We start from the raw sequence: 27346 nt of genomic DNA on the forward strand, positions 1-27346 counted from the left end.
CACCCCTGAAACTCTGAGCCACAGACACAAAGAGAGACAGTTACGCATGAACTGCTAATGCCAATAGCTTTTAGCATCACTTTGGCTTCCAGAGTGTGAGGCCATCTCTCCATCGACCTGCTTGATGTTGCGTGTCTCAGCTCGCTGAAGAGCAGGATCAATATGCATGGCCACCCAACCATGAGCTTTATTTCTACTGTAAACGAACATAAATCGTGTGTATAGATATTATAGTTGTGTGAAGTACAGGATTCAGTTGACAGATCTTTTGTCCCATGAATGTAATGTGTGTGAATATATATATGCACAGATACACAGTACATATATCTTACCAACGTGTTGTTTTTTGTTCATTTTAAATATATTTTTCATATTGCAGTTAGGAGGCAGATCAATAAGCACAGCATTGTTTGTTTGACTGACACCATACACATGTCGACATCACAGAAATGGATTACGCATTGCAAACTGCTCCAAATCTCTAACCAGGCAGTAGGCCAACAATAACTAAGTAAAACTATCAATAACCAGCCATTACTGTTACTTGCTTTCTGTTTGAAGCCCACGTTTGTATTGGTACTAATATCATCTGGTCAGTTGTTTATAGTAGCTGCTAGTCTCTGCTTGGTTGACTAATGGCTTGCTCTTATGTAACCTGAGAAAGATTACACAAAGAAAACCAAGATATGTAATCCCCAAAAGTGAGGCAGAAACCGAGTTGCACAGCCAGCACAAAACTAATCCATTCAGTATGTTGCTTTCTTCATTCAATCTATTTTACTCTCATATCATTCTGCACTTTTATTTACACGTATATAATAAATTCTGGATTATATTCTACAGTAGTACTACTTTACTTTCTAGGTGACTATACATACCACCAACCAGACCGTGTCTTGACATCTATTTCGAGTGTGACCATATCGGCTCTTGTTCCCTGTAGTGTTTTTGTGAACACGTCTTGGTATCGACTGAGAATGTGTAGACTAGTGTGTCATCTGTTTGCAGAGCCCTTGTTTCAGATTTTTGAGTTTGCATGAGAGAGAAGCTCAGAGAGTGGCTGAATTGTAAGGCTAAATATGTCAGTTTAATGTTTTCATTTTGCCCTCCCTACGGTATTTCTGCACGTTTTCTCTGCTTTGCTGCGTTTCGGTTTTATTAGTTCTCTTCGACTGGTCTCGCCCTTCCCTAAGTGTTCATTCATTCAGTAATGTGTGCTTTGGAGAGTGGCACCTGGGGCTTTTGATATGGTGCAGAAGGGGAGCTGACACTACTGGGACCGTTCCACATGACAGTGATGTTGCATGCTGAACTTACGAAAAAGGGGATGGGGGGGTTCTGTAAGGTTTGTAAAATGGTCCTGGTTTTATCCCAAAGTTGGTTCAGCGGGATATATAGCGTCCAGAAAGCAACTTTCTGCTGAAAGGCTTACTGTTCTCTACCTCAGGCAGGGAGCAGGAAAAACTTTGTCTTTTGCTTTATGTAACGCAGAAATCGGATCTAGATTGAAGCGCTCTCTCTCTCTCCTCTCTCTCTCTCTCTCTCTCTCTCTCTCTCTCTCTCTCTCTCTCGCTCTCTCTCTCTCTCTCTCTCTCTCTCTCTCTCTCTCTCTCTCTCTCTCTCTCTCATCTCTCTCTCTCTCTCTCTCTCTCTCCTCTCTCTCTCTCTCTCTCTCTCTCTCTCTCTTATAGTGTATGGGGTTGTGTGGCCACTTTTGCATCAGAAAATTAGTTTGGTCCACAGATGTGTTTGGTCATACATGTCAACGGAGAGGTCTATAGAAGAGACCTCTCCAACTGTTTTTTTCCTTCTAATTTAATACAAAATATATAATTATTAGCATAATTTGTGTGAATTTCCACCCTTTAATTGCAGCAGCACTCAAAACTGCATGAACTTCACAAGTTTGTGTGAAAACTGATGACCGTGTTCTCCTCCATGATCAAGGAGCATCTTGTGCTTCAGTGGAAGCATGAATAGTGCAAATACCTGTTAGTGCAGAATCTTAAATATTTCCTGCTCATTTACAATTATTATTACTATTTTTTTCATTTTCAATGGGACTTTTAAACCTCACGCACTATATATACATTACATAGAAATCTCATTAGCTTAGATCCATTGCACCTTCAGTCCTCCTGTGTGCTTAAAGACTCCTGACTGCATGTATGCGCTTACACAGTGAACTCTTTGAACCAGATTTTTAAAGCATGCTAATGTGATTATATCTGTTTTAGGAAGCCTCTAAGAAAATTACATTAGGAACGCCATTGAGTGTAAAGAGGAAATGTTGAACAAAAGGTGTGTAACAGAAGAACTGTTTGTGCGAGCTTTTGAAACAAAGGCCTGTAAAGAGATTTAGATGAAGAGCAAAAGTGATCTTAGAGAAAGCTTAAGACAGATAAGGATACTGAGATGGAGTGTTCAAGGGAGGTGAACGAGACAGAGAGAAAGAGAGAGACTGCGCTCTCAGGTGAAGAGAGGCCCTTAGATTGTGATCAATTTGCTTCTTACAGAGAGGGGCTCCTGGGGCCACTTTGGGGAAGGACCTCGTTACATGGAATTAAATTGTGGCCTAAGGCAAGCTATTACCATCCCGTCCTGAGAGGGAAGCCTTAAAGAGGCATGCAGAACACACACACACACTACGAGATACCAACATTTAGAGAACTAATTTTGATGATTATCAGGGCAATTTATAACTATAAATCTATATTTAGCTGCTTACAACACCTGCCTTTTCCATTGCATGTAATGTGTTACCAAAATGCCACAAAACAATAAATATATATATTGTTATATTTTAAAATGGTAATAATCAGAGGCATGTCAGCTACGAGATGCACTCAATGACTACCATGAATTTTTCTAATATAAATATTCTAATTTGAGAGAGAATATTACTTTTGCTATTTTCATATTTGATGTAACGAATGTTAATTTAAAGAATGCCATATTAAACAATTTATAAAGTTACCAACACATTTTTCTCTCAGTGTCTTGTTTCTGATTCATTAAAATTGGATAGCTCCTTATCCAAACATCATCTCTTTTGCATTACAGTGCATCCATATACTTCCTTTTACCAATCATGTAGGATTATGTAATTGTGAAGAGGGAAGAGTGAGAGAGGACATTGTCCAAACACACAGATATGACACGGCTATGCTACCCTTAGGCTGAGTGACTTACTAACCCACTTTAACAGTTTACACACACACACACACACACACACACACACACACACACACACACACACACACACACACACACACACACACACACACACACACACACACACACACACACACACACACACACACACACACACACACACACACACACAGGGTCATAGTGAAAGACCTCACTCTATGACGCTCCTGTATATTACAGTATACTGTAATGGTAACACTTTATTTTAAGGTTCAGTTATTAAATATTAACTAGTTGCTTATTAGCATGAATATTACTAGGATATTGGCTCTTTATTAGTACTTATAAAGCACATATTAATGCCTTATTCTTCATGACCTTATTCAACATCCCTTAATCCTACCCTAAACTTAAATGCTACAAAAAATACCTTTTATACTAACTATTACAAGCAGTAAATTAGGAGTTTATTGAGGCAAAAGTCATAGTTAACAGTGCATATGTGTTCCCCATACTAAAGTTTTACCACTGTAGCTTTCAACAGCCTAGAAATGGTTAGCAAAAAGATGTAAAAGGATATAATAAGTACCTATCCATACTATAATCCAGGTTTTATTATAAAAATAAAAGATCACCATGACTTGAAATAAATGTTAACTGAAATAAATTAAACTAAAAATAACAAAAAAACTTTTATTTCAAGTTATGGAAATGTTTTATGGTTTTATATACAATCCACGTGTGTGTGTGTGTGTGTGTGTGTGTGTGTGTGTGTGTGTGTGTGTGTGTGTGTGTGTGTGTGTGTGTGTGTGTGTGTGTGTGTGTGTGTGTGTGTGTGTGTGTGTGTGTGTGTGTGTGGCTCTTGTTTCACTCACACACAAATTAATGTAATCGTTGGCTAAAAAACGAAAAAAAAAAAATATATATATATATATATATATATATATATATATGTATATATATTTTTTTTTTTTTTTTTTTTTATAGACTGCCATTAGGAGCAGTGACGGTTATGTCTATCTGATGGCTTGTCAGAGTGAAAACATTTGAACTTACTCATTCCAGCTTTGCACACACATACACAAACACACAGTGTCTTAAAGGAAAGTTCAAAGGTTGATGAGGTCAATGAGTTTGTGTTGGTGGAGTCCAGGCAGGTCATAAGGGTCAGACTTAAGGAGCACCAGCTCTATTGTGACTAGTAAATGGTTACACCTACATGATCAGAACTGACTTCCATGCAGTTTTCACTTTTTTTCCGGGTTCCAGCAATTTGGTTTTTTGAAATTGATTTCTTTTATCTCTAAAAAAAAAAGATGCAGCTGTTCACACTGACAGCGATAAAATCACAGATTGTAGAGTAGGTGTTCCTTCTTGCCTGCTGTATCTTACTGTCTTAGTGCATGTGCTTTTCACTATTTGGGAGACGCAACAGGTGAATAGGGTATCAACCAAATAATATTTCAATGAAATACGAGATATTGCTATGAAACTTTGCCACGTTATTGCATCACTATCATTTTTTGATAAAAAAATATATCCAAAACATGTTCATTCAAAATATTAGACATTAATAAATATTGATAACACTTTAGTATGGGAAACACATATGCACTGTTAACTGCGACTTTTGCCTCAATAAACTCCTAATTTACTGCTTATAATAGTTAGTAAGGTAGTTTTTGTAGCATTTAAGTTTAGGTATTGGGTAGGGTTAAGGGATGTAGAATAAGGTCATGCAGAATAAGGCATTAATATGTGCTTTATAAGTACTAATAAACAGCAAATATCCTATGCAATATATGCATGCTAATAAGCAACTAGTTAATAGTTAATAACTGAACCTTAAAGGGGTGATGAATTGAGAAATAAACTTCCCCTTGAGCTTTTGATATATAAAAGGTCATGTTAATATGATTAGTAAGATTAGATAATATTATCCTGTAAGTTTCAGAGCTGAAAATGTCCTTGTTAGTCAAAGAAAAGCTTTTATAGACACCAGGCCCAGAAAACGATCGTGTTCGCATCTTGACTACATCGACTGACAAAACACCGCCTCTACAGAATAACAGGCATGTGTAATTCAGTAGCCCCGCCCACGACTCATCAGATCATGCTAGCCAGCAGCAATAAACATGTTGAAGAAGATAGCAAGATATTGTGGAAAAACACAGTTGCTGCATAAGCTTCCTTCGGATCCTAATATTAGTAATGTGTGGTTGAACTTTATTTTTAATTAAATTCCAGCTGATTTGGGGAAGACAGTGGGGTTCACTTCAGTTCACTGCGGAATCATTTGTAAACAAATATCACAATGCTATTCTTCTATATTGGATCCGACAGGAATGGTGCAACACACTTATGTGAGTAAAACGTGTTTTTATATGTAATAGTATTGCATTGTTATAGATCGTTTTTCTTGTGTACGTGTCTTAACAGAACATTCCTTTAGCACGCTGGACTCAGACACGTATGGGCCAGGGTTCACAAAGCCCAACGTCCCAGGGCTATATGTTTTCCAGACGGGCTACCAAAACGGAAGCCTATCGGCAGGCCGATGAATCTCGTAATATTCCTTTCTTGTTCTGTGCTTCTCTCTTGACTTGACATTTGAAGGGGACGTGCGGGCGGTTTACACTTATATTGAACGACCCTTCCTCATGTGAACTGAACTGACAGGGGAATATATATGACAGGAGCTCAAGCTTATTAAATATGCAAATCTTATCCAATCCTGGCCGTGGGCGTTTACTTCCAAGCCTCCAGTGCTGCTAGCCAAGCAAAACCCAGCGTTGAGGAGAGGGCCTCAAAACCAGTGTAGAAAATAGCCTATTACTTATTAGTTATGATGTTTTTGAATATAAAAACCATACAAACGTCATTAGTTGACCTCAGACAACAATATAAAAAAAATAATTAAAAAAACAGTTCATGACACCTTTAAAATAAAGTGTTACCTACATACAAGTATTTATTTTATATATATATATATATATATATATATATATATATATATATATATATATATATATATTTTTTTTTTTTTTTTTTTTTTTTTTTTTTTTTTTTTTTTTTTTTTTCTCGTTGTTGCAATGTTTACACACAATGTGTAAGAATAAGTTAATTAAATATTCAGCAATGAAATATTGCATAAATCAATCTCTTTTTTTCTCTCCATAAGATTGGAGAACCTGTGTGCAAAGTTGTATAGTGGATGCTTAGATGTTAAAATGCTAAAAACACTAATGTTGGTTTATAGCTTTTTAAGGACAAGCACTGCTAATTCATACATAATGTAATAACATAAATGTAACATACCTTTTGCAACATTTTATTTAAATGAGTGAAATTTCTTTCTAGAATTTTTTCTATTTCTAGAAAAAAAATCTGTTATTTTCCTAATGTATACGTATTTCAGACATACAATAAAATACAAACTTTACAAACACAAAAAAAAAAAAAAAAAAAAAAGTTTTTGAGTTTTTCCAACTCATGTTTGGGTCAAATATGGACAAACGATTGGCTTTAAAACATTTTTGAAACAACTCAGTATTTTTGGTTTAATAAATGTATATAAATAAATGTATATAATAATGTATACTTTTATTCAACAAGAATGTATTAAATTGGTTAAAAGTTACAGTAAAGATATTTAAAATGGTAAAACACATTATTTCCATTTAAGATAAATGCCGTTCTTTCAATTCATCAAAGAATCCTCAAAAAAAGTATAGGCCTAGTGGTTGCCACACAAATATTAAGCAGAACAACTATTTTTAACATTGATAAGAAGTCAGCCAAATCTGCATATTAGAATCATATGTGATGCTGAATTTTATAATTGTAATTATAATTCAGTTATTACTGGATTTTTTAATCAAAAGAGACTTTCTTTCACTGGTCTCTTCCTTATACTTTCTGTAACTAACTGCAACAATGAAATTGAGTATTGTAGTATACACTGACTGGTTAACACGCAGAGTATTAGTTCTGTAGGTTCAGATATATGTTGTTTTATATTGTTCAAATGTTGGATGCATGCCAGCGTGTCCCCTTCTGTAGCCTCATTGAGGCGGCCAATCACATCTCGGATCAAAGATGCCTGAGTCTGGCACAGCTGATGACAAGCCAATGGGGAAATGCCTGCAGCCTCATCAACAAATACTTATTAGAGATATAATCCCAGCAAACTCTCTCACACACTGTGGCGGAGCAAGATGATTTAGTAATGTTGCACATACAGCACTTTCTAAGAGTCTTTTTGAAAACTACCTTACCCCCGCCTCCCGCCCAATAACCAAAACAAGTGCAACCTCACCACTATATATATCACAATGAATGGAAACATAGAATTAATAATCAAATATACATTGTGCATTCAGAGCTTTTATAAGCCCTAAATTCCCACCTGAATTCAACGGACCAAATATTAGCACAATATGACCTCAATATGATATAAGACCGCTTTATTTGCATGAGTTGCGCTTGAATCTGTATACCGTGCACGCATTCACCAGCGTGTCAAATGTGTGCAAAGATTTTCACTATAGATTTATATTGTGTCATAGTTTCTTAATGTGTAGGTTGCTATTTTTCATAAATGGTATAGATTAAAAAAATAAACACATTGGACTAAGCATGGTAAATGAAGAGCCATCAATGAAATGATATCCTTATTGTAACAAACGCAACAGTTAAATAATTACAAGGACTGTTACTTTTTCATAAGGGGATGTACAACATAAAATCAAGAGCTTTAAAGTCTGGACCTTCTTGAATTATTGACCAAACAATCAGTTTTCTCCATGAGTAAAATGTATTCTAGTAATGACTGACAGGAAAAACGTGAGCTTCAGATATTGCAAGAGATGACGTGGCTGAAATCATTAAGAGCCATGAACTATAAAGGAGTAAGAAATAAAATATTTGAATATAAGAAAATGTTTGGTGAAGTTAGTTTGACTTCCCATGAAAATTCTGTCAGGCTTATAAGGTTCCAGGTGCTTAAATAATATAAAATACATAATATATCTGTAAACAAGCTGTTGTTTACTAGGCTGTTACTTTTTTGCAGTTATGTTATCATTCACATTTGCATATGTGGAAGGGACCACAAAAGCCCATTTTGCTAAATAAATAAATCCAAATAAACAAACTAACAAACAAATAAATCTCATGAGGGAACATGCTCTGGGACCCCGCTAACACAGCTCACACTTCTACTAAGTTACCATTTTTGGTAACACTTTACTATAAGGTTGAATTAGTTAACATTAGTTCATTTATTGACTAACATGAACTAACAATGAGCTGTATATTTGTTCCTGTAATTGTTAATCTTTGTTAACGTCAGATAATAAAAATACAGCTGTTCATGGTTTGTTCATGTTAGTTCACAGTGCATTAACTAATGTTAACAAGAGTTTATTAGTATTAGTATTAAGTATAAGTAAATGTTGAAATTAACATTTACAAAGATAAATAAATGCTTTATAAGGGTCAGTGATAAAGTTAGCCTGTACTATCATAAACCGTTTTACACAATAGACTAAAAAGATCTACAGTGCAAGCAGGCTTCACCAAAATGGCCTGAAATGTAATGCAAAATTTAACCCAATAAGTTTATATTAGCATATAGCCAAATACATTAATTTGAATAAATGTCAACAAGTTAAACAGATGTGCTGGGACAGAAAAAGTATCAGAATAACAGAATAACTTTTATTTGCTAATAAAGGAGATGCAGAGCAATTGAATTCTGATGGAACTTTAAACAGTCCTGGGTTTCACAACAATATACACTAATAATTATTAGCTCATTTACGTGACTTGCTTGAACCCAAATGCTAAGGATTTCATGTCAAGGATTATATCAATGAGCCAAGAGACTGTCCGGAAGATTAGTTATGCTGTAGGGGTTTCATACGGATGGAGTGAGAAGTTTGGCAGAAGCTGATCACTTGGAAACTTGACTAAGGAAGACTTTATAAGTGATATTTAAGTAATGATAATTCCGGTGGTCAGATATATATATATATGAATATTTCAAAACACTGAGTGGAATATTTCTTCTATTTCCCTGTGGAATTGTCCTAATTATTTTCTTAGTAATACACAGTGGGATCAATGTTAGAATCAGAATGCTAATGTTGCTGACAGTGAAAGCTGTTTAGTGTCTAAGTGCCCAGGGCCTTCCTCTCAGAGTCCTTCCCTGAAGGAAATGATGTAAAACATGGATGAACACCACATGCTGTCGCAGGCTGCCCCTCTCCAACCACTTCCCCCTAGGCCCCTGTCAATCTGGACAATGTGCCACCTAATGGTGACAAGCTGCCATTACAGCTTCCCTCTCACCCCAGCTCACCCCAAAACCTTCAAAATCACATGCGCATTTGTCTGCGACGGACAATCTCAGGCATTCTGAGTATGATTGCGTCCTCTAATGTTTGTCTGCATTAAAGAGACGTGGATTGTTGACATGCTCACAAGTGTGAGTGCTGAAGATAATCTCCCACCTACACGATGTATTAGTATCACTGTTTAGCATATCCCAAAAAGGCTTTGGAATATCATTGGGCCAGATGCCAAATGACAAAACAACATCTTATCATATGCATACAGGCAAGATTTACAACAAAGACTTCAAATGGCCTTCAATCTGCAGGCTAAAATTAAAAGACGGCGACATTATCAGTATATTCACCTGAAGGAATGCTGCAAACAAGGTTTGCGGATATCGTTGCGGCAACTGCCAAATATGATCATCATCTCTTCATACTAATACACCAAAAAATTATTTAACACGCACAGGCAGAAATCAGAAGTAAGCAGTTGGTACATTAGTGTTAAGTTATATTGCTATCACTTAGCACAAGTGATGGTATTATCATTTAAATTATGAATTACAAAATGATTACATTGTTGGCCATGTTGGTACACATCTGTCACCCAAACAGCTGGTATCGACAGCAAATATTTATCAGTGTTCTCCAGCGTGTATGCGTGTGCATGCATGATGACAAATTAAGTTGCAGGGGTGCTCATATCCACTTTAATGAAGCTAATTAAAGAACTATTTAGAGAGAGAGGGAACTACTCCTGGGACAGAAAAGAGCTTCATATCATTAGGAATCAATTATACAATCCACGTGTGTGTGTGTGTGTGTGTGGCTCTTGTTTCACTCACACACAAATTAATGTAATCGTTGGCTAAAAAACGAAAATACCCTAACGTTGTTACAAACCTATACAACTTAATTTCTTCTTTTGAACATGCAGTAAAAAGTAAATATTGCAGAAGAATATCCTGGCCACTCTTCTCCATATACTCTTGAATATAAAGGTTCCAAAATAATTTTTGGTTCTGAAAAAAATCAGTTTTTCTTATTTCGAAGAACATTATATTTACATTTTAAATGAATGTAAAGGTTCCATGAATAAAGGTATATATATATATATATATATATAATTTTTTTTTTTTTTAAGAGTATAATGAAAGTCAAGCGACACAAACCCCCCACCAAAGTATCATAAAAGTGCTTCAAATGATTCATATACCACATTTGACGCCATAAAGTGCAGTCCAAAGTGATATATATATAAAACGTGTGCAAAGATGCATGTGTGTGTGTGTGTGCGTGCGTGTGTGCGTGTCTAAAAATGTTAAGTGGTCTCTTAATTTTTTACACACACACACACACACACACACACACACACACACACACACACACACACACACACACACACACACACACACACACACACACACACACACACACACACACACACACAGGTGAGGAAATAATGACAGCAAATCCATTTTTCAGATGTACAATATATACCAACATTATATACACACAAAAGATTTTGTTATGAATCTTTGAGTTCCCACTCAGAGTATTCTAAGCTTCTGTCGCTAACTGTGAGACTAGCATGTGTGCGGTATTCCGCAGCTCCTGTCTGTCCTCAGCTAAGCCTGCAGGGCTGAGCTCCTCTTAACCATGGAATCGCCAGCGCTGCACTCCCTCTCTTACGTAACCCTCTGATAGGCCTAACCCTTATGCGTAACAGCGGACAGGTGCAAGGAGCCTAGCACATGCTTGCTTTTGTTCAATAATAGCGTCGTTTTTGAATGTATAACGTGTGTACACTAATTCTGATTCCTTGGTTCTGCACTGATGCATTTTGACAGATGCAAAATGCACGCATCATGATGTTAAATAGAAAACGAATTTGCACATCTATAATGGTTTTAGCAACACTAAGATGTTAACATTTAAAGTGGTAGATAAATCCGGCGCTAACATCCCTCTAGGTTTTACTATTTACATATTTCATCTCGTCCTTTTAGGTTTTTAATCCTTAAAGGAAGTAAAATCAGTATATGTACCACAATGACAAATGTGCAGCGTTGTTGTATTGGTAGGGATGGCGATGACATCATGTCCTGTTGGAATGTCATGGTGGTGTGGATGATTGCTCTGACAGGCAGACTATACAGCCCTCCTACCCACAAACCCAGGGAGGCTGTGGTCGTCCTGGTAACAGTGACACAGACACGGACGTCTCCTTATTTCATATGACAGGTCTACACACAGAGGCCCTGTGGCCATTCTCACACAAACAGACATATCCAATATATTCATTCAGACCAAAATACTGTCATATGCAACACACAAAGCATTTAAAACACACACAAACTGAATATTTCTCAACTTTCATCTGTAATGCATTCGGTTAGCTAGCATGTATATCCAAATTTTGACTTGATAATAGTAGCTAAACTAGTTCTAACACAACATTAACATGCGCAGCATGGCATATTTTATCGGTGGTCAATACTGCCTTAGCCCTGCTTTTAAAGAGCTATAAATAACTTGATGTCTGTTGTGTGCAGTTTAAAGTTAAGAGTATTTTAAAACACCGTTTTGTGTCTGATTGTGTTCACAACAGGTTTGAGTCTCTGTGCTTGTTTGACCCAGTTTGGCTCTGGCACTGGTCAAAGTGGGTCACCAGAGGAACCGGTCCAGTGTTCTGAGTCTGGGGCCAATCACATAGAACTCACAGCCCTCGTTACCACACACAAAGCCTGAAGATTTAAGTACCCGGGCATAAAACACCATTCTGTATTATTTGACCTTAAAAGCAAGGACAGGGTGTGCTAGTTTTTCTTTTTGAAAAACTATTTTCACATGTTTTAATGTGAACCACAGTCCCTGCAGATGATCGTATTAGCGCCTCAAGATGAAATGCAGTGATTACAGAGTAATTGATCTATCTGAGGAGCTTTAACGTGAACATAACTCATTCTGTAATGGAGTAAAATTAAAATGCCCATGAGCATTCATAAGTTACTAAGCAGAATGGTTTCAGTTTTTATGCAGGACATATATGTGGAATTGGAACAGTCAGAAATATTTCTTTATTTTGCCTATCTATCTATCTATCTATCTATCTATCTATCTATCTATCTATCTATCTATCTATCTATCTATCTATCTATCTATCTATCTATCTATCTATCTATCTATCTATCTATCTATCTATCTATCTATCTATCTATCTATCTGTCTATCTATCTGTCTATCTGTCTATCTGTCTGTCTGTCTGTCTGTCTGTGAGTAAAAATAGTAAAAGGTAAAACAATTTGCCAAAAATTAAGGCATTAAAGGTCCCGTTCTTCGTATGTTTTCGAAGCTTTGATTGTGTTTACAGTGTGTAATATAACATGAGTTCATGTTTCGTGTGTAAAAAAACAGTATTTTTCACACAATTTACTTATCTGTACACCGCTGTTTTCTCTGTCCTAAAAACAGCCTGATGATTTTGTTGTTCTATGAAGTCCCTCCTTCAGAAATAAGTAACGAGTTCTGATTGTGCCAGCGGTTCCCGTGTTGTGATTGGACAGCAGCTTAGCGCACTTTGCCCGGAAAGGTCCCGCCTCTTACCATAACGGGGAGATGCAAGCGCTGAATGCGAGCTCTTCTCCACGTGAGAGAGCAACAAAACCACGCCCCCTATTTTGCGTGTTCTTGTGGGCGGAGGGTTAGTCAACAAACGGTTCTAGTGACTTCATTACATCCCTGCACTTCCTGCTGTAGTCCAAACCGGCCGTTCACTGTAGGCTTTGAAAGGGAACTTCTGTTAAATAAAATATCTCGCTTGGCATTGAACTTTAAGCTTTATAATTTTACAGGTATTATTTATGCTCTAACAGCAATATTACACACTAACTAAAGTTTGAAAGATGGGATCGCGAAGAACAGGACCTTTAACATGAAAAGGAAAAAATGCGTAATTACAAAAAATTGAATTTTATCCTAGCTCTATTAATAAAAATATTAGTTTGAATAAAAATAGCTTACATTTTTTATATTTTATTTTAGATATAAATATTAAATATTAGGTTTTTATATTATATATATTTTATAAATATATATGTAGGTAATCATCAATTTGCCAAAAAAATAGAACATTAAAGAGAGCTAGAACGTTAAAGAACATTAAACATTAAATGTATCCAATATATGTATCACAGAGTGTGTTTTAATATTTTTAATATCCCAGAAGAAAACTAAAATGTTCCTTCAATTATTGTTTCCCTATAGTTGTCAATACTGCTTTAATTTTCATACAGAGGAGTAAACTCAAGGTGACATTGTCATGGAAACAACCTTGCGTGTGCTTCCTGTAGCTGAGGGTCATTGGGGCAAACACCCACCCCCATAACCACCAAACCCACAGACACTGTGGCTTAAGTCTAGTGGGCTAGACTGAGAAGAGCTACTACAGCCCAGACTAGTTAATGTATACGTGTGTTAATCCCATTACATTGCTCACAGTATGTATATACTACAACAACAAACATAAACTTTTCATATGCTAATACATTTTGAACAAAAGTAGGCCTACATATTCATTCACAATACATTAATAAATATTTACAGTATGAATACAAGATATAAACTTTCCAACATATAATATACAGACTAGTCAGTCTCTGAGTTATATTCTCACAGTCAGATTAGCGGCGCACACACTCACATACAGACACACACACACACACACACACACATAACTAGATATGCACTCACACTTCCAAACCTCTGAGCTTCACACTGCGGTCTCACGTCAGGTGTGTGCTTGCGTCAACAGTGCTTCTGTCTAAAAATGAAGACAGATGTTGTAGGTAAGACAACATTTCAGGTTTAGAAAGATCTTAGTTTGTTTTGCAGTTTAAAACGTTCACTTCACAGTCAAGCAAGTACCGTAATATTTAATTTAGCACTTTTATCTAAAGCAACTTGCTACTGTTAATATTGAATTTGGCTGAAACAAAAATAGCCTTTGTGTTAATGTTTTTTGTAACATTTTGATTTCTAAAAATCGCATTGCTTGGTTTTGTTTTTATGTATTGTCTTATTCTTTAATTCAGTGTCCTGTATACTGTGATGCAGAGACGGAAATAAACAACTCACAAGTGAGGAAAAAAATGTTATAACTTTAATCTAAGCAATAATCTGTGTAAATTTATACTGCAGTAATTTAGCTCAAGCTGCTCATTATTGATATTTAATATTGTGGTCATTGGTAAGTTATATTAACGTACGCATGATGGATCTGGCATGGAACTCACTTTGCAGTGGTCCCTATTCGTATCAGAATTACATCTGAGACTGCTGTTGCAATGTTTTTGTTTCATAGAACTAGATGTTTATACTAATTAGGAGTTCATATAAGGAAAAAATAGATATGTATATATATAAATGCAAATGTACAAGAACAACATGGCCCATTAGAGTGGAAGAGAAATATAGCATTTGTTCTTTTTGTACATTTGTCATTATAGGCAGATGTGAATTTGCGTTTGAGTGCAGGAAAGATTAATTGAGAATTGCTGCATCAGATAAGCCAGTTGAGAGCAGGGGAACAAGCATGTGTAGAAATAATTTAGGATTAGATTGGGTGGCTAATCTCTTTATTGTGAGTGTGCAGTCTCAGCAGGGAGATGGGTTTCTCGCTCTGTCTTCTTCTCCCTCGCTCTCTTTCTCTCTCTTAAAGGTTTTCTGTCTCCTTTTATCTTTTCTTTTACATTTCCCAGTGACACGTGCAAGAGACAGCAAGGTTGGAGCTGAGCCTCACGGCCATGTATTTGTATTAGGTTCCTCATTAAACAACTTGCCATGTTCTGATTACATAATTCATTGTGTACTGTAGCTTGCCTTGTACATGCACATGGTTGTTTTCATAAAGGCAATCTCTCAGACTTTGTGCTTAAAATGTATAATGGAAGAAGAGGTTATGACAAATGTACAAGTGAGAATCCATTCTGGTTTACTGGGGAACCTGAGAGAATACTGAGGTTTAGACTTTGAATCGCCCCTCTCAGATCTCAGACTCTCATGTATGTCTGTCTGCCTACTGAGAACCGTGACTTTGTGTCTTGACAAAAATCTAAAAGGCACATCACGGGGCATTTTAAAAGTGATCATTCTTAGAATCAAGGTGGTCAAGAGAGGAGCCCTGATACAGTCTTTATCACGCAAACAAAGGCATATAGTGATGTAACTGCATTGTTTGTTCATTTTTGTCTGTTTTCAGCCCAAATTGAAGTCATACCATGCAAAATCTGTGGTGACAAGTCATCAGGCATCCACTATGGAGTCATCACATGTGAAGGCTGTAAGGTCAGTGAAAGATGTGCCTTTTCTTCTATGAATTTATTAGTCATCTGTGTGATTCAGTCATCCATGGACTTCTCCAAAACATTGTACACTGCAAAAAATAAAAAAAATCTATATTTTATCTTATTTTCCAGTAAAATTATCTAAGCATTCTTAAATCAAGATAAACTTACCAAGAAGTAAATTGGATACTAAGACTTGTTTTCAGATAATTAATGATTAACAATTACAAATTTAATTTATTACTAAATATAAACATTTAGAAATTAGGTCATCACCTTTATTTATATAGAACTCAGTTTTTAAAGTAGCTTTAGTGAGAAACAGAAAAATAATGATCAATGATGCAAACAGAATTCAATTGTGCTGAAAAGTAGCTCAATAGTGTCATTTATCGGCTGAAGTCAGTTTAGTGTTGATTCATTTCATCATTTTTGCAACGTAATCATTTTTGTTTTAGACAGTTTAGATATGATTTTTCTGCATGTAACATATCTTAATCTTCTGTTGTTGTGTCCTCTGAAGGGTTTCTTTAGGCGCAGCCAACAGAACAACGCATCCTACTCCTGTCCTCGTCAGCGCAACTGCCTAATTGACCGAACAAACCGCAACCGCTGCCAGCACTGTCGGCTCCAAAAGTGTCTGGCTTTGGGCATGTCCCGGGATGGTGAGCGATATAACATCAGTGTTCCTACACATTTTCCATTTCAAAATTCCATAGTTTTCCAGACTCTATTTTTCTAAACTTCTCTGTATACCATAAATGGTCCATACAGCATTATTTTCAGTACAGTCATCTGTAATATAGCTTGTTTTCTTCTTATTTTTTTCGTTTTCTCCAAGTGATAAAATGCACTTGATTACATCAAATAACCTACATATATTCACCTCTGACACACTGGTTTGATACTGAAAACATGGTTTGATGCTGCATCATTAAACAACAATGTACAGTCTGAATATGACTGTTCGCTCCTTTATCTGTTGCTTGTTTAATTAGAAATTGAGTAAACATTCTTTTAGTGAAGTTGAAAAGAGACTTACTTATGGTAAAGACAAAAAGTTTTACAAATGTGCACCTTGAATTCATTGTGTTTGACAATCACTAGCTATATGATCACTAAACTTTTACCATAATTATATACAGTGAGGACAATAATAAGGATAAGTATTTGACCACCCTACTATTTTGCAAGTTCTCCCACTTAGAATTCATGGAGGGGTCTGAAATTGTCATCGTAGGTGCATGTCCACTGTGAGAGACATAATCTAAAAATAAAAATAAATACTATTTATTATAAAAAAAACTATTTATTTGTATGATTTAGCTGCAAATAAGTATTTGAACACCTGAGAAAATCAATGTTAATATTTGGTACAGTAGCCTTTATTTGCAATTACAAAGGTTAAACGTTTCCTTTAGTTTTTCACCAGGTTTGCACACACTGCAGGAGGGATTTTAGCCCACTTCTCCTCACAGATCTTCTCTAGATCAGTCAGGTTTCTGGCCTGTCGCTGAAAAACACAGAGTTTGAACTCCCTCCAAAGATTCTCTATTGGGTTTAGGTCTGGAGACTGGCTAGGCCACGCAAGAACCTTGATAAGCTTCTTACAGAGCGACTCCTTGGTTATCCTGGCTGTGTGCTTTGGGTCATTGTCATGTTGGAAGACCCAGCCTCGACCCATCTTCAATGCTCTAACTAAAGGAAGGAGGTTGTTCCCCAAAATCTTGCAATACATGGCCCTGGTCATCCTCTCCTTAATACAGTGCAGTAGCCCTGTCCCATGTGCAGAAAAACACCCCCAAAGCATGATGCTACCACCCCATGATTCACAGTAGGGATGGTGTTCTTGGGATGGTACTCATCATTCTTCTTCCTCCAAACACATTTAGTGGAATTATGACTAAAAAGTTCTATTTTGGTCTCATCTGACCACATGACTTGCTCCCATGACTCCTCTGGATCATCCAAATGGTCATTGGCAAACTTAAGACGGGCCTGGACATGTGCTGGTTTAAGCAGGGGAACCTTCCATGCCATTCATGATTTCAAACCATGACATCTTAGTTTATTACAACAGTAACCTTGGAAACAGTGGTCCCAGCTCTTTTCAGGTCATTGACCAGCTCCTCTCGTGTAGTTCTGGGCTGATTTCTTACCTTTCTTAGGATCATTGAGACCCCACGAGGTGAGATCTTGCATGGAGCCCCAGTCCGAGGGAGATTGACAGTCATGTTTAGCTTCTTCCATTTTCTAATGATTGCTCCAACAGTGGACCTTTTTCACCAAGCTGCTTGGCAATTTCCCCGTAGCCCTTTCCAGCCAGAGGTGTACCATTTTGTCTCTAGTGTCTTTGGACAGCTCTTTGGTCTTGGCCATGTTGGTAGTTGGATTCTTACTGATTGTATGGGGTGGACAGGTGTCTTTATGCAGCTAATGACCTTAAACAGGTGCATCTAATTTAGGATAATAAATGAAGTGGAGTTGGACATTTTAAAGGCAGATTAGGTCTTTAAGGGTCAGAATTCTATCTGATAGACAGGTATTCAAATACTTATTTGCAGCTGTATCATACAAATAAATATTAAACAAATCATGTATTGTGATTTCCAGATTTATTTTTTAGATTTTGTCTCTCACAGTGGAGATGCACCTGCGATGACAAATTCAGACCCCTCTATGATTTCAAAGCAAAGAACTTGCAAAATAGCAGGGTGCTCAAATACTTATTTTCCTCACTGCGTAGACTATCCAAACTGCATAAAGACCATGTAACATTCATCACTAATCATCTCATCTGCTTGTCGACAAGCTGGATTGATCTTATTGATAGCTTTAAAACCAGCACTAATCTCATTTGCATTCTTTCCCCTCCCCCCATCAGCTGTTAAGTTTGGCCGCATGTCCAAGAAACAGAGAGACTCCTTGTACGCAGAGGTTCAGAAACACCAGCAGAGGCTGCAGGAGCAGCGGCAGCAGCAGACGGGCGAAGCGGAGGCCCTCGCTCGTGTTTACTCCTCCAGCCTCACCAACGGACTCAGCACCCTCAACCACGAGATTGGAGGGACATACGCCAATGGTCACATTATAGACATGCCCAAGGGTCAGCCGAACAGCGCTCCTGGAGGTTACTATGGCATGGACTCCACACAGGCCAGCCCGGATCAGTCTGGACTGGACATGACCGGAATGAAGCAGATCAAACAGGAACCCATATATGATCTCACCCCTGTTCCCAACCTTTTCACCTACGGCTCCTATCAAGATAGCCAGCTAGCACCTGGAGTGTCTATGGGGGAATTAGGTACGACTAGTAAAACCAGTTGGAAAAGAGTTATATTTGGGTTGCATGGTTCATGGATGTATGACAAGAGTTGCAATACATCATTTTTCAATCCCTTCTGTTTTTCTTTTTAACAGACCGAATTGCACAGAACATCATAAAGTCCCACCTGGAGACGTGTCAGTACACGGCAGAAGAGCTTCAGCAGCTAGCCTGGCAGACGCACTCCTATGAAGAAGTCAAGATGTACCAAAGCAAGGTGTGAGGTCGCTCCCTCAACGAGCAAAGAGCTCAGCTTACATGCCAAACACTTCCCCTATCCCCGCCGAGTTCGTACATTCATTGACATGCTTTTACACCTGGTGCTGAACATCATCTCTCACCCTTTCAGTCCACTTTGCTCGTACTTCGTTCCCTCTTCATAGTCAGATTGCACGCTTGAGATCAGAGTTCATTAGAGTATCTCAGCCCCCTGGAGCTGATCCTATCCAGCTTTCGCACTGATATGGAGAAAAAGAGAAAGCGAGAGAGCTAACGGATTTAGCTAACGAACACTCAAAGCACAATAGGGGAGGGTGCCAGACGTACTACAAGCCCTCTTCATTTCCCTGTGTCAAATGGATTATGGGTAATTACCGAGAAGCCCTTTGAAATAGTGCCTATGAAGATTCGCTATACAGGGAGAGAATTGCAGAGCTCACAAAAGCAATTTGCTGATATCACATTTTCAGTATTCTCTGTGCTCTGTAAGGATGTTTCATAAATGGGAAACTACAGATTCTGCCTTTTTTGTTGTGATTTTTCACGATGAGCACTGGAAATTTCAATCATTACTTTTTTAACTAAATTAAAGAGTAAAAGTGTACTCTAGCTGTTTAATTTTCCTTTTATACAGAGGAGTGCAGAAAAATTCTATATCATTTTTTTTTTCATCTCACCAATTGGAAGACTGGAGCAATAGCTGCTGAAAAATCTGCATTGCCATTACAGGAATACATTCAATTTTAAAGTATATTAAAGTAGAAAAAATATATTATTTGCAATAATATTTCAAAAATAATACTGTTGTAACTATTTTTTATCAAATAAATGGAACTTTGGTGAGCATTGAGACTTTAAATTAGTAAAGCTTTTGAGACTTAAGCAATTAGTGCAAAATATTAACAGAAAAAAAAGTTTCCCAGAAGCATGCAATAATTTCCCCAGAACAAATCAGATGACTCGCTTACCTATGAGGCCTGTGTGTGTGTGTATTTCAGACAAGGGACGTGTTGTGGCAGCAGTGCGCTATACAGATAACTCATGCCATTCAGTACGTGGTAGAGTTTGCTAAGCGCATCACTGGCTTCATGGAGCTTTGCCAGAACGACCAGATATTGCTACTGAAATCAGGTAAAGAACAGCATCTGATACACGCTATGAATCTGAATGACCATACTCTATTTTTGTTACACACTGATTAAGACTTAAATACGAATTTTGTGATCCAAATTAGTCTACTTAACACTTTTCTTTCAAAAAACAGGTTGTCTGGAGGTAGTGCTGGTCAGAATGTGCCGGGCATTCAATCCTCTCAACAACATGGTTCTGTTTGAGGGGAAATATGGAGGCATGCAGATATTTAAAGCTCTAGGTACAACTTCCCATGCTCAACCATTAATATTACAATTTCTGCATTACAAAATGCACATGCTATGAATATAGTTTAACATCTTGTTAATATCACTGCTAGTGATGATTTAAGCAGCATATTAATATTTTAATATTTACCTCCTGCAGGCTGTGACGACCTGGTCAGTGCGGTGTTTGACTTTGCCAAGAGTTTATGTTCACTGCAATTAACAGAAGAGGAGATTGCTCTTTTTTCTGCTGCAGTGCTCATTTCTACAGGTCAGACCTCACTACAAACATAAAGATTGTAAAGATTGATATTAATGGGGTCAAATCAACATTTAGTACTTGTTTGTTTATTAATATTACCGACCTACATAGAATTTGCTATGCTATATCTGCTCCACACCAGCAGATATTAATAGATAATTCTCTCGCATTTCTAGACCGGCCGTGGTTAATGGAGCCAAGGAAAGTACAGAAGCTACAAGAGAAAATCTACTTTGCCCTGCAGCACATCATGCAAAAGAACCATCTGGACGAGGATGCCCTGGCCAAGGTAGGACGTCTCAAGTGACCATGACACAGTTCAGACAGGAATTGACCACGACTTATTGAACTTAAATAGATTCCGTTTGATCATGTTTAGGCAAAAGACCCTCATTCCACTGTACCCGTATTTGTTTTCGCAGTTGATAAGCCGGATCCCCACGCTGTCGGCTCTGTGCACTCTCCACACGGAGGAGCTTCAGGCCTTCCAGCAGCTCCACCCAGAGACCGTTAACATGCTCTTTCCTCCTCTCTATAAGGAGCTCTTCAATCCTGACGCAGCTGGCGTCATGCCCAAATGACCGGACATGTTTACCCACACTCTTCTAAGTCTTTCGTTCAACAATCGACCGGCTGTCCCTGGGAGGTGTTGCAGAGAATGAACACTGTGTTGCAGCATCTGCAGATTTTGCAGCCATAACAACAACAACAACAACAACAACAACAACAACAACAACAACAAAAAACTCTCTAGGAATGTCCTGCACTTCAAAAATCCAACTCAATTTCACCGGTACAGTCATAAGAATGTATATATGCGGCAGCAGCAAAAGGCGCCTTCAGTTTGACAAGAAATGTACAGACTTTAGGACAATTTAAGCTGTCTTTAAATTGGGTAAGTTCATTTGTTTGTTTGACTTCTCTCTTTTTTATATAAAATATTGTTATATTGAAATGAGAAGGTGGGGAGTGCATTCAAAAATGATAATGTAGTTATTTCTCTAGTACAAAGCGGTATTCCAGTATTAAATTTTGTTCTGTTAATATTTTAGTCATAATTTAAAAACAACAATGGCCTGAAAGGCCCGTACCTTGTCTATGTAATTTTTGGTATTTGTTTTGTAGTTTTACCTGTACATAATATGTGAAGTTGAAACTGGTATAAGGTTAACGGGGGACTAACTTTGTTTGGCCACGTTTAAAAGCCTTGTCTGGGCTATGTAGATATGTACAAACAGCACCACAACATTAATCCTGCCACTAAGGATTTTTGAAGTGGAAAAAGAATAGATAATGGGTACTTTTCCGTACGAAAGTATAGAGATATATATTTTACAAAAAATTGTAAGGCCGATTACCATCTTGTCAGTCATTGCTGCAATAACAGTTTCTGTAACTGCTGAAAAACAATCCAGTCAAATGTGACGTTATGGAAAGCCCTCAGAACTACTTCAAATCTATAATCCTGTTTGCTCTAAATGCCTCATAATGCTGTTCTTACTGCCAAAAATAATACAGCACTAGCACATGTGAAGCTGCAGCCCTCTCTCTGTGAAGGCATAAATAGCTAATACAAAATAGCTCAACTAAATTTACTGCCACTGATATGAACTCTTTTCTGCTGCCTTTATTGTAGATTCTCTGACTTGAGCAATAATGTCCTATCTGTCATTACGTGCCCAGGTCAGGCTTATTCTGTGGTATTCTGAACCATTATGCTAATTGTAAAGTACTCGTCCTTATTTTGAAAATCTTTATATTTCATTAGATATAAGAATGTTCTGTGTTTGGCAGTACTTGATTTAAGTTGAATATCTGAAGACATCTAAAATTAGTCATTCTATTACAATTTTTTCCCCCCAAAGATAACAGTCATGGGATTTAATCAATCAGTTGGAACAATGTTCTATTCAAAGACATTCTTTCAGGAATATTTTTTTTCATTTTAATCCTATTTTATCCTAATCAAATAGAAATATTTTAAAAATAATAATAATAAATGGAAACCTTATTTCCATTTATTATTATTAAATGAAAAAAAATTATGTATTTATTTTACTTTTATTAGAGAAAACTGCTTAATTGGGAATAAAAGAATTATTCAGATCTAGGCGATTGTCTTGGAATTTAGCTTGTTAAGAAATTTTAGGAAAGCAGATTTAAATATGACAGCATTCACACTCATTCTTAAGCACAGAGATGTTTCCTGTCACTCAATACACTGAGCGTCCGTAAATTGTTGTAATCCACAGTTAAAAGACTTTGTGAAAGCTTAATGCAAGTGGTAATGACAATCATCTTTGAGTATTCACATTGCTGTCTAGACCCACAAATGCAGCTACGCTACTGTAGGAAGACTAGTAGTTCAACTGGAGGAATTCTAAAAGGGCAGTTTGGGTTTGGACCCTTATGGTCCAAAGATAAATCTCATGAAGTACCATCCCGAGCCACCAGGTGGAGATACTGAGAGTGCTTTTCCCCTTCTCTTGGCCTGTACTCACAGGATGTAAAGCCATATGTTAGTTTCTGAAGGAAAAAAAAAAACAAATATACAAGCTAGGACATTCGGTTACACCGATCAGTGAATTTTTAGTACATCTTGATGCATTTATATTGTGAAATGCACTTGAAAGCACTTAACTACTGTATGAAGGATTGATAACTACAGATTCATGGTATTAGATACATGCTCAAATGTTGTCAGCTGAGAAGCAATCATGCTACCTGTTCAAGTCCTACTGAACCAAACGCTCTCAGCCCAACTTCAAAGGAATGTTTCCAATTCCTTCAATGTTAGTGTCCTGTTCAAGACAATCATTTCTGGGTGCATTTTTTTCTTGGCACCCATCTCAGGGACTTCTCTTTTAATGTTTTCAATAGAAAGAGAGTACTATTTTAAAAGTAATATGGACATTTTTAGGGAATTAAATACAATCACAGCGGTTTCTTCACATACAAAACCTACCCAGACAAGGCTTTGGTGTGTTTGTGTGTGTGTGTGTGTGTGTGTAAAGCGTGTACCCATCGGTGAGGGGTGAAACAGGCTCGATTGCCACACTTCACCGCTTGTTGCACGTCCCAGCAAACAGCTCTCTTTCTCTCCGTGTAAATATCAATGTGCGGCAGTGTACCAGCAATGGTGCCAGTTCTGAGCTCCAAATTAAAATGTTGTAATTATTAAGCATCTCCTGAAATTAAATGGATTTTATGTAAGTTAGATTATTTATACAGAGCATGAATAAGCTGCTCTCTATCTATTTCTATGCTCATTACAGAAAATGGATTGTCAGAAATCATTTTAAACATATGATGAAGGCTTTTTGTATTAGACTGTGAATTGAGGGTGAGAGGAATTTGTATCTATATGAGAGGTTCAACACTGTTAGGTACTGTAGCAATAACTGGAAGCATTTACTACAGTCATCTTTGCATTCTAAGATTATTTTTATTTTATTATAATTATATTATTATTATTATTATTAGCCTATTGATGTTCAGTTATTCTTGCATGCTGGTTCATAATAATGAAACCTTTGGGCTTTTGTGTTTTCTTATGTATTGCTGAGAGGGGGTGGGCAACAGGGGTCGGGGGGTTGGTTTCGGGTTCGTTTTTAATCTGAATGTTTCTGGGTTGATGTTGACTGATAACACCACACCCTCTTCATTCTGTTCGCACACACTGACAAAAGCACAACGCGTTTCTTACTGTGTAGGAGTAAAACAATATTATAAGGGCACTAAAGGTCAAAACATATACTGCGCAAGTATGTGAACGCAGATGCTAGCTCCACTGGTCGTTGCCACGTGAGGCGCTATGGCGCGAAAATATATTCTATTGCGGTCTGTTCTCTCTTTTAGGTCAATTACTGTGATGGCTGAGCTACAGTTAAGTAAAGTCTGTTTGTTTGTGTCAACTTACTTGAATGTAACTCTATCTCCCCCTTGAGGATTGTTACCGCCGCCAGTTCAAAGCAAGAGCTAATGCTGTCAGTGCGTTGACCAAGCACTCTGCATGCGTACGTTAAATGTTTAGGTCCTAAAAAGTTTGCTGAAGACGTATTTAAAGGGATAGTTTACACAAAAATTGTAATTCTCTCATCGTTTACTCACCTGTATGTCTTCTGTTGAAACCAAATGATATTTTTGAAGAATGTTGATAACCATCGAGTTTATGGTAGCCCTTGACTTCCATAATATCCTACAATGGAAGTTAATGGTTACAGTGAACTGTCTGGTTACCAACATTCTTCAAAATATCTTATTTTTAGTTCAACAGAAGAAAGAAACTCATACAGGTTTGCAACAACATTGAGTATGAGTGAGAAAATGATGACAATTTATTTTATTGGTGAACTAACCCTTTAAGACTCCTACACTGTATACATCAGTTTGGCATAAACTAGTCCTACACTTAACATGAAGGAAATAACTGATGTCTGTGTGTTTTTGAGTTATAAACTCATGTGCTACCACAGATGGCTATAGTATGTTCTACTGAAGTACTGATGCATACTACACATTTCTACTTTTTCTTTTCTTTTCTTTTCTTCATTCCTTTTTTTAATTTATTTTTTATTTTTTTTGTGGTTAATTAATGAATCAGAATGTGTCTGTCTCCCTGGATGAAAAAAACGAAACAAACAAAGGTAGCATCTGTTACCAAAACCCTTAAGACTGTACTTAGCGTGCAGCATCTTTTTATGTACTAAATGTAAACGAAACATTTTTGTTTTCAAGTGCCATAGCTAGTGTGAAGTGAAGCTGAATGGCATATGGGGTAGATGCTTTACTGTACAAATTGTTTACTTGAGAAGCAATCAAAATGTGGAATTCAGATGCAAGTGTGAATATTCAGACAACCAACTGTTTGTTGTTCATGGAGAACGGGCTGTGATTGGCAGAACTTTAGCACATGTCCACAATACAAGTAAAGCACATGTAGCACGGGAGGGTGGGGTGGGGGGGGGGTTCTGTTAACTTGCCAACAGTGTGAGTGTGTGCATATGTGTGTATGTATATATGTGAGTTGGATTGTAAAACAGCATAAGTGAAGGGTGAATAGCACTTTGTATGAGTGGGGGGTGGGAGGGTGTTAAGCTTGAGGTGCAAGCATTGTGGAATGGACATGCAAAAGTACTGATTAATCAAGACCTTAAAGTGTCTCCTACATGTTGTATATACTAAGCGAAGGACTTACGTGATTTTTGTTAAATTCTATATTTTATGGCTTTTGTAGACATTTCTTTGTGGGATAAAAAAAATAAAGAACATTTTATGGATGCAATTGTGTCTTCATTTCTTGTGTTGCAGTAAATGAAACACCCTTAAAACAATATGAATTTATTAAGCAAAAGCATGTAAATATAAGAGAATATTACTCAAGTTGTTTACCCCTTGTGCAAATTGTCTTCTTTTAATCATAAACCTGTGTAGATTTATGCTTAAAAATATATTTAAAAAATTGCCAATGGGTTAGGACCTTTTTTTTTACATTTTTTTTTTTACATTTTTCAGAGAACATGTCTTATATTACACCTTGTGTGGTTATCGTATGGAATACATTGACTTTGGAAGTAAAAAATATGGGGGAAAACATTAGGCAAATACTTCTGCCACATGGCTATACATTCTCTTACATCTCTTGTAAAATAAATAAATAAATCTTGTTTGTATATTTGTATTACTTTCTCTAATATGTCTTGAGCAAGAAAAAGAAACTTCATTGCACTAAAGTCAGTGATAACATTAAATATACGTATGTAATGATGAGGTCATAAGTTTACCCTTGCATTATCTGCATTATAAGTAAGAAGAGGTATCATAAGATTGCATTTTGTTTTTATTTTAGTACTGCTGTTTTAAATCAAGCTATTTCACATAACAGATGTTTATATAAACCACAAAATTTACAAAAAAGACCCAGTTCAGAATTGTGCATGCTTGATTCTTAAAGGTGTCATGAACTGGCTTTTTAATTTTTTTATACTGTTGTCTGAGGTCAACTAATGATGTTTTATATTTAAAAACATCATTAATAACTAATAGGCTATTTTCTACACTGGTTTTGAGGCTCTGTCCTGAACGCTGGGTTTTGATGGGCGTGCTGCACTGGAGACTTGGAAGTAAACGCGCACGGCTAGGATTGGAGAAGATCTGCATATTTAATGAGCTTGTGCTCCCCTGTCAGTTCCCATGAGGGAGGGATTGTTTTGAACACGGCAAACAGAATGATTCTCTTGATCACAGGGCTCATAAACGTCTTTATTAAACAAACACATTGTGTTTTAATCTCAATATGTCTGCAAATCCAGCTCGACCTGAGACATGTTCACAAACGATTCCGC

At 37.0% G+C, this 27346-nt stretch overlaps 1 protein-coding gene across 1 annotated transcript in view; it reads left to right on the forward strand.

Annotated features, from left to right (window-relative positions):
* The window catches only part of rorb (RAR-related orphan receptor B), a 26338-nt gene extending 3481 nt beyond the window's left edge, over window positions 1-22857 (forward strand). Inside the window, exons 2-10 of the mRNA XM_067440206.1 lie at window positions 15754-15839; window positions 16362-16503; window positions 18723-19142; window positions 19259-19380; window positions 20381-20513; window positions 20647-20754; window positions 20901-21011; window positions 21179-21291; window positions 21425-22857. Coding sequence (XP_067296307.1) covers window positions 15754-15839; window positions 16362-16503; window positions 18723-19142; window positions 19259-19380; window positions 20381-20513; window positions 20647-20754; window positions 20901-21011; window positions 21179-21291; window positions 21425-21583 — 1394 coding nt within the window. The 3' untranslated portion in view covers window positions 21584-22857. The remainder of the gene's footprint in view (window positions 1-15753; window positions 15840-16361; window positions 16504-18722; window positions 19143-19258; window positions 19381-20380; window positions 20514-20646; window positions 20755-20900; window positions 21012-21178; window positions 21292-21424) is intronic.
* The last annotated feature ends 4489 nt before the right edge of the window (window positions 22858-27346 follow it).

The sequence above is a fragment of the Pseudorasbora parva genome, chromosome 3 (genome assembly GCF_024679245.1).
Source record: "Pseudorasbora parva isolate DD20220531a chromosome 3, ASM2467924v1, whole genome shotgun sequence".
NCBI classification, from domain to species: domain Eukaryota; kingdom Metazoa; phylum Chordata; class Actinopteri; order Cypriniformes; family Gobionidae; genus Pseudorasbora; species Pseudorasbora parva.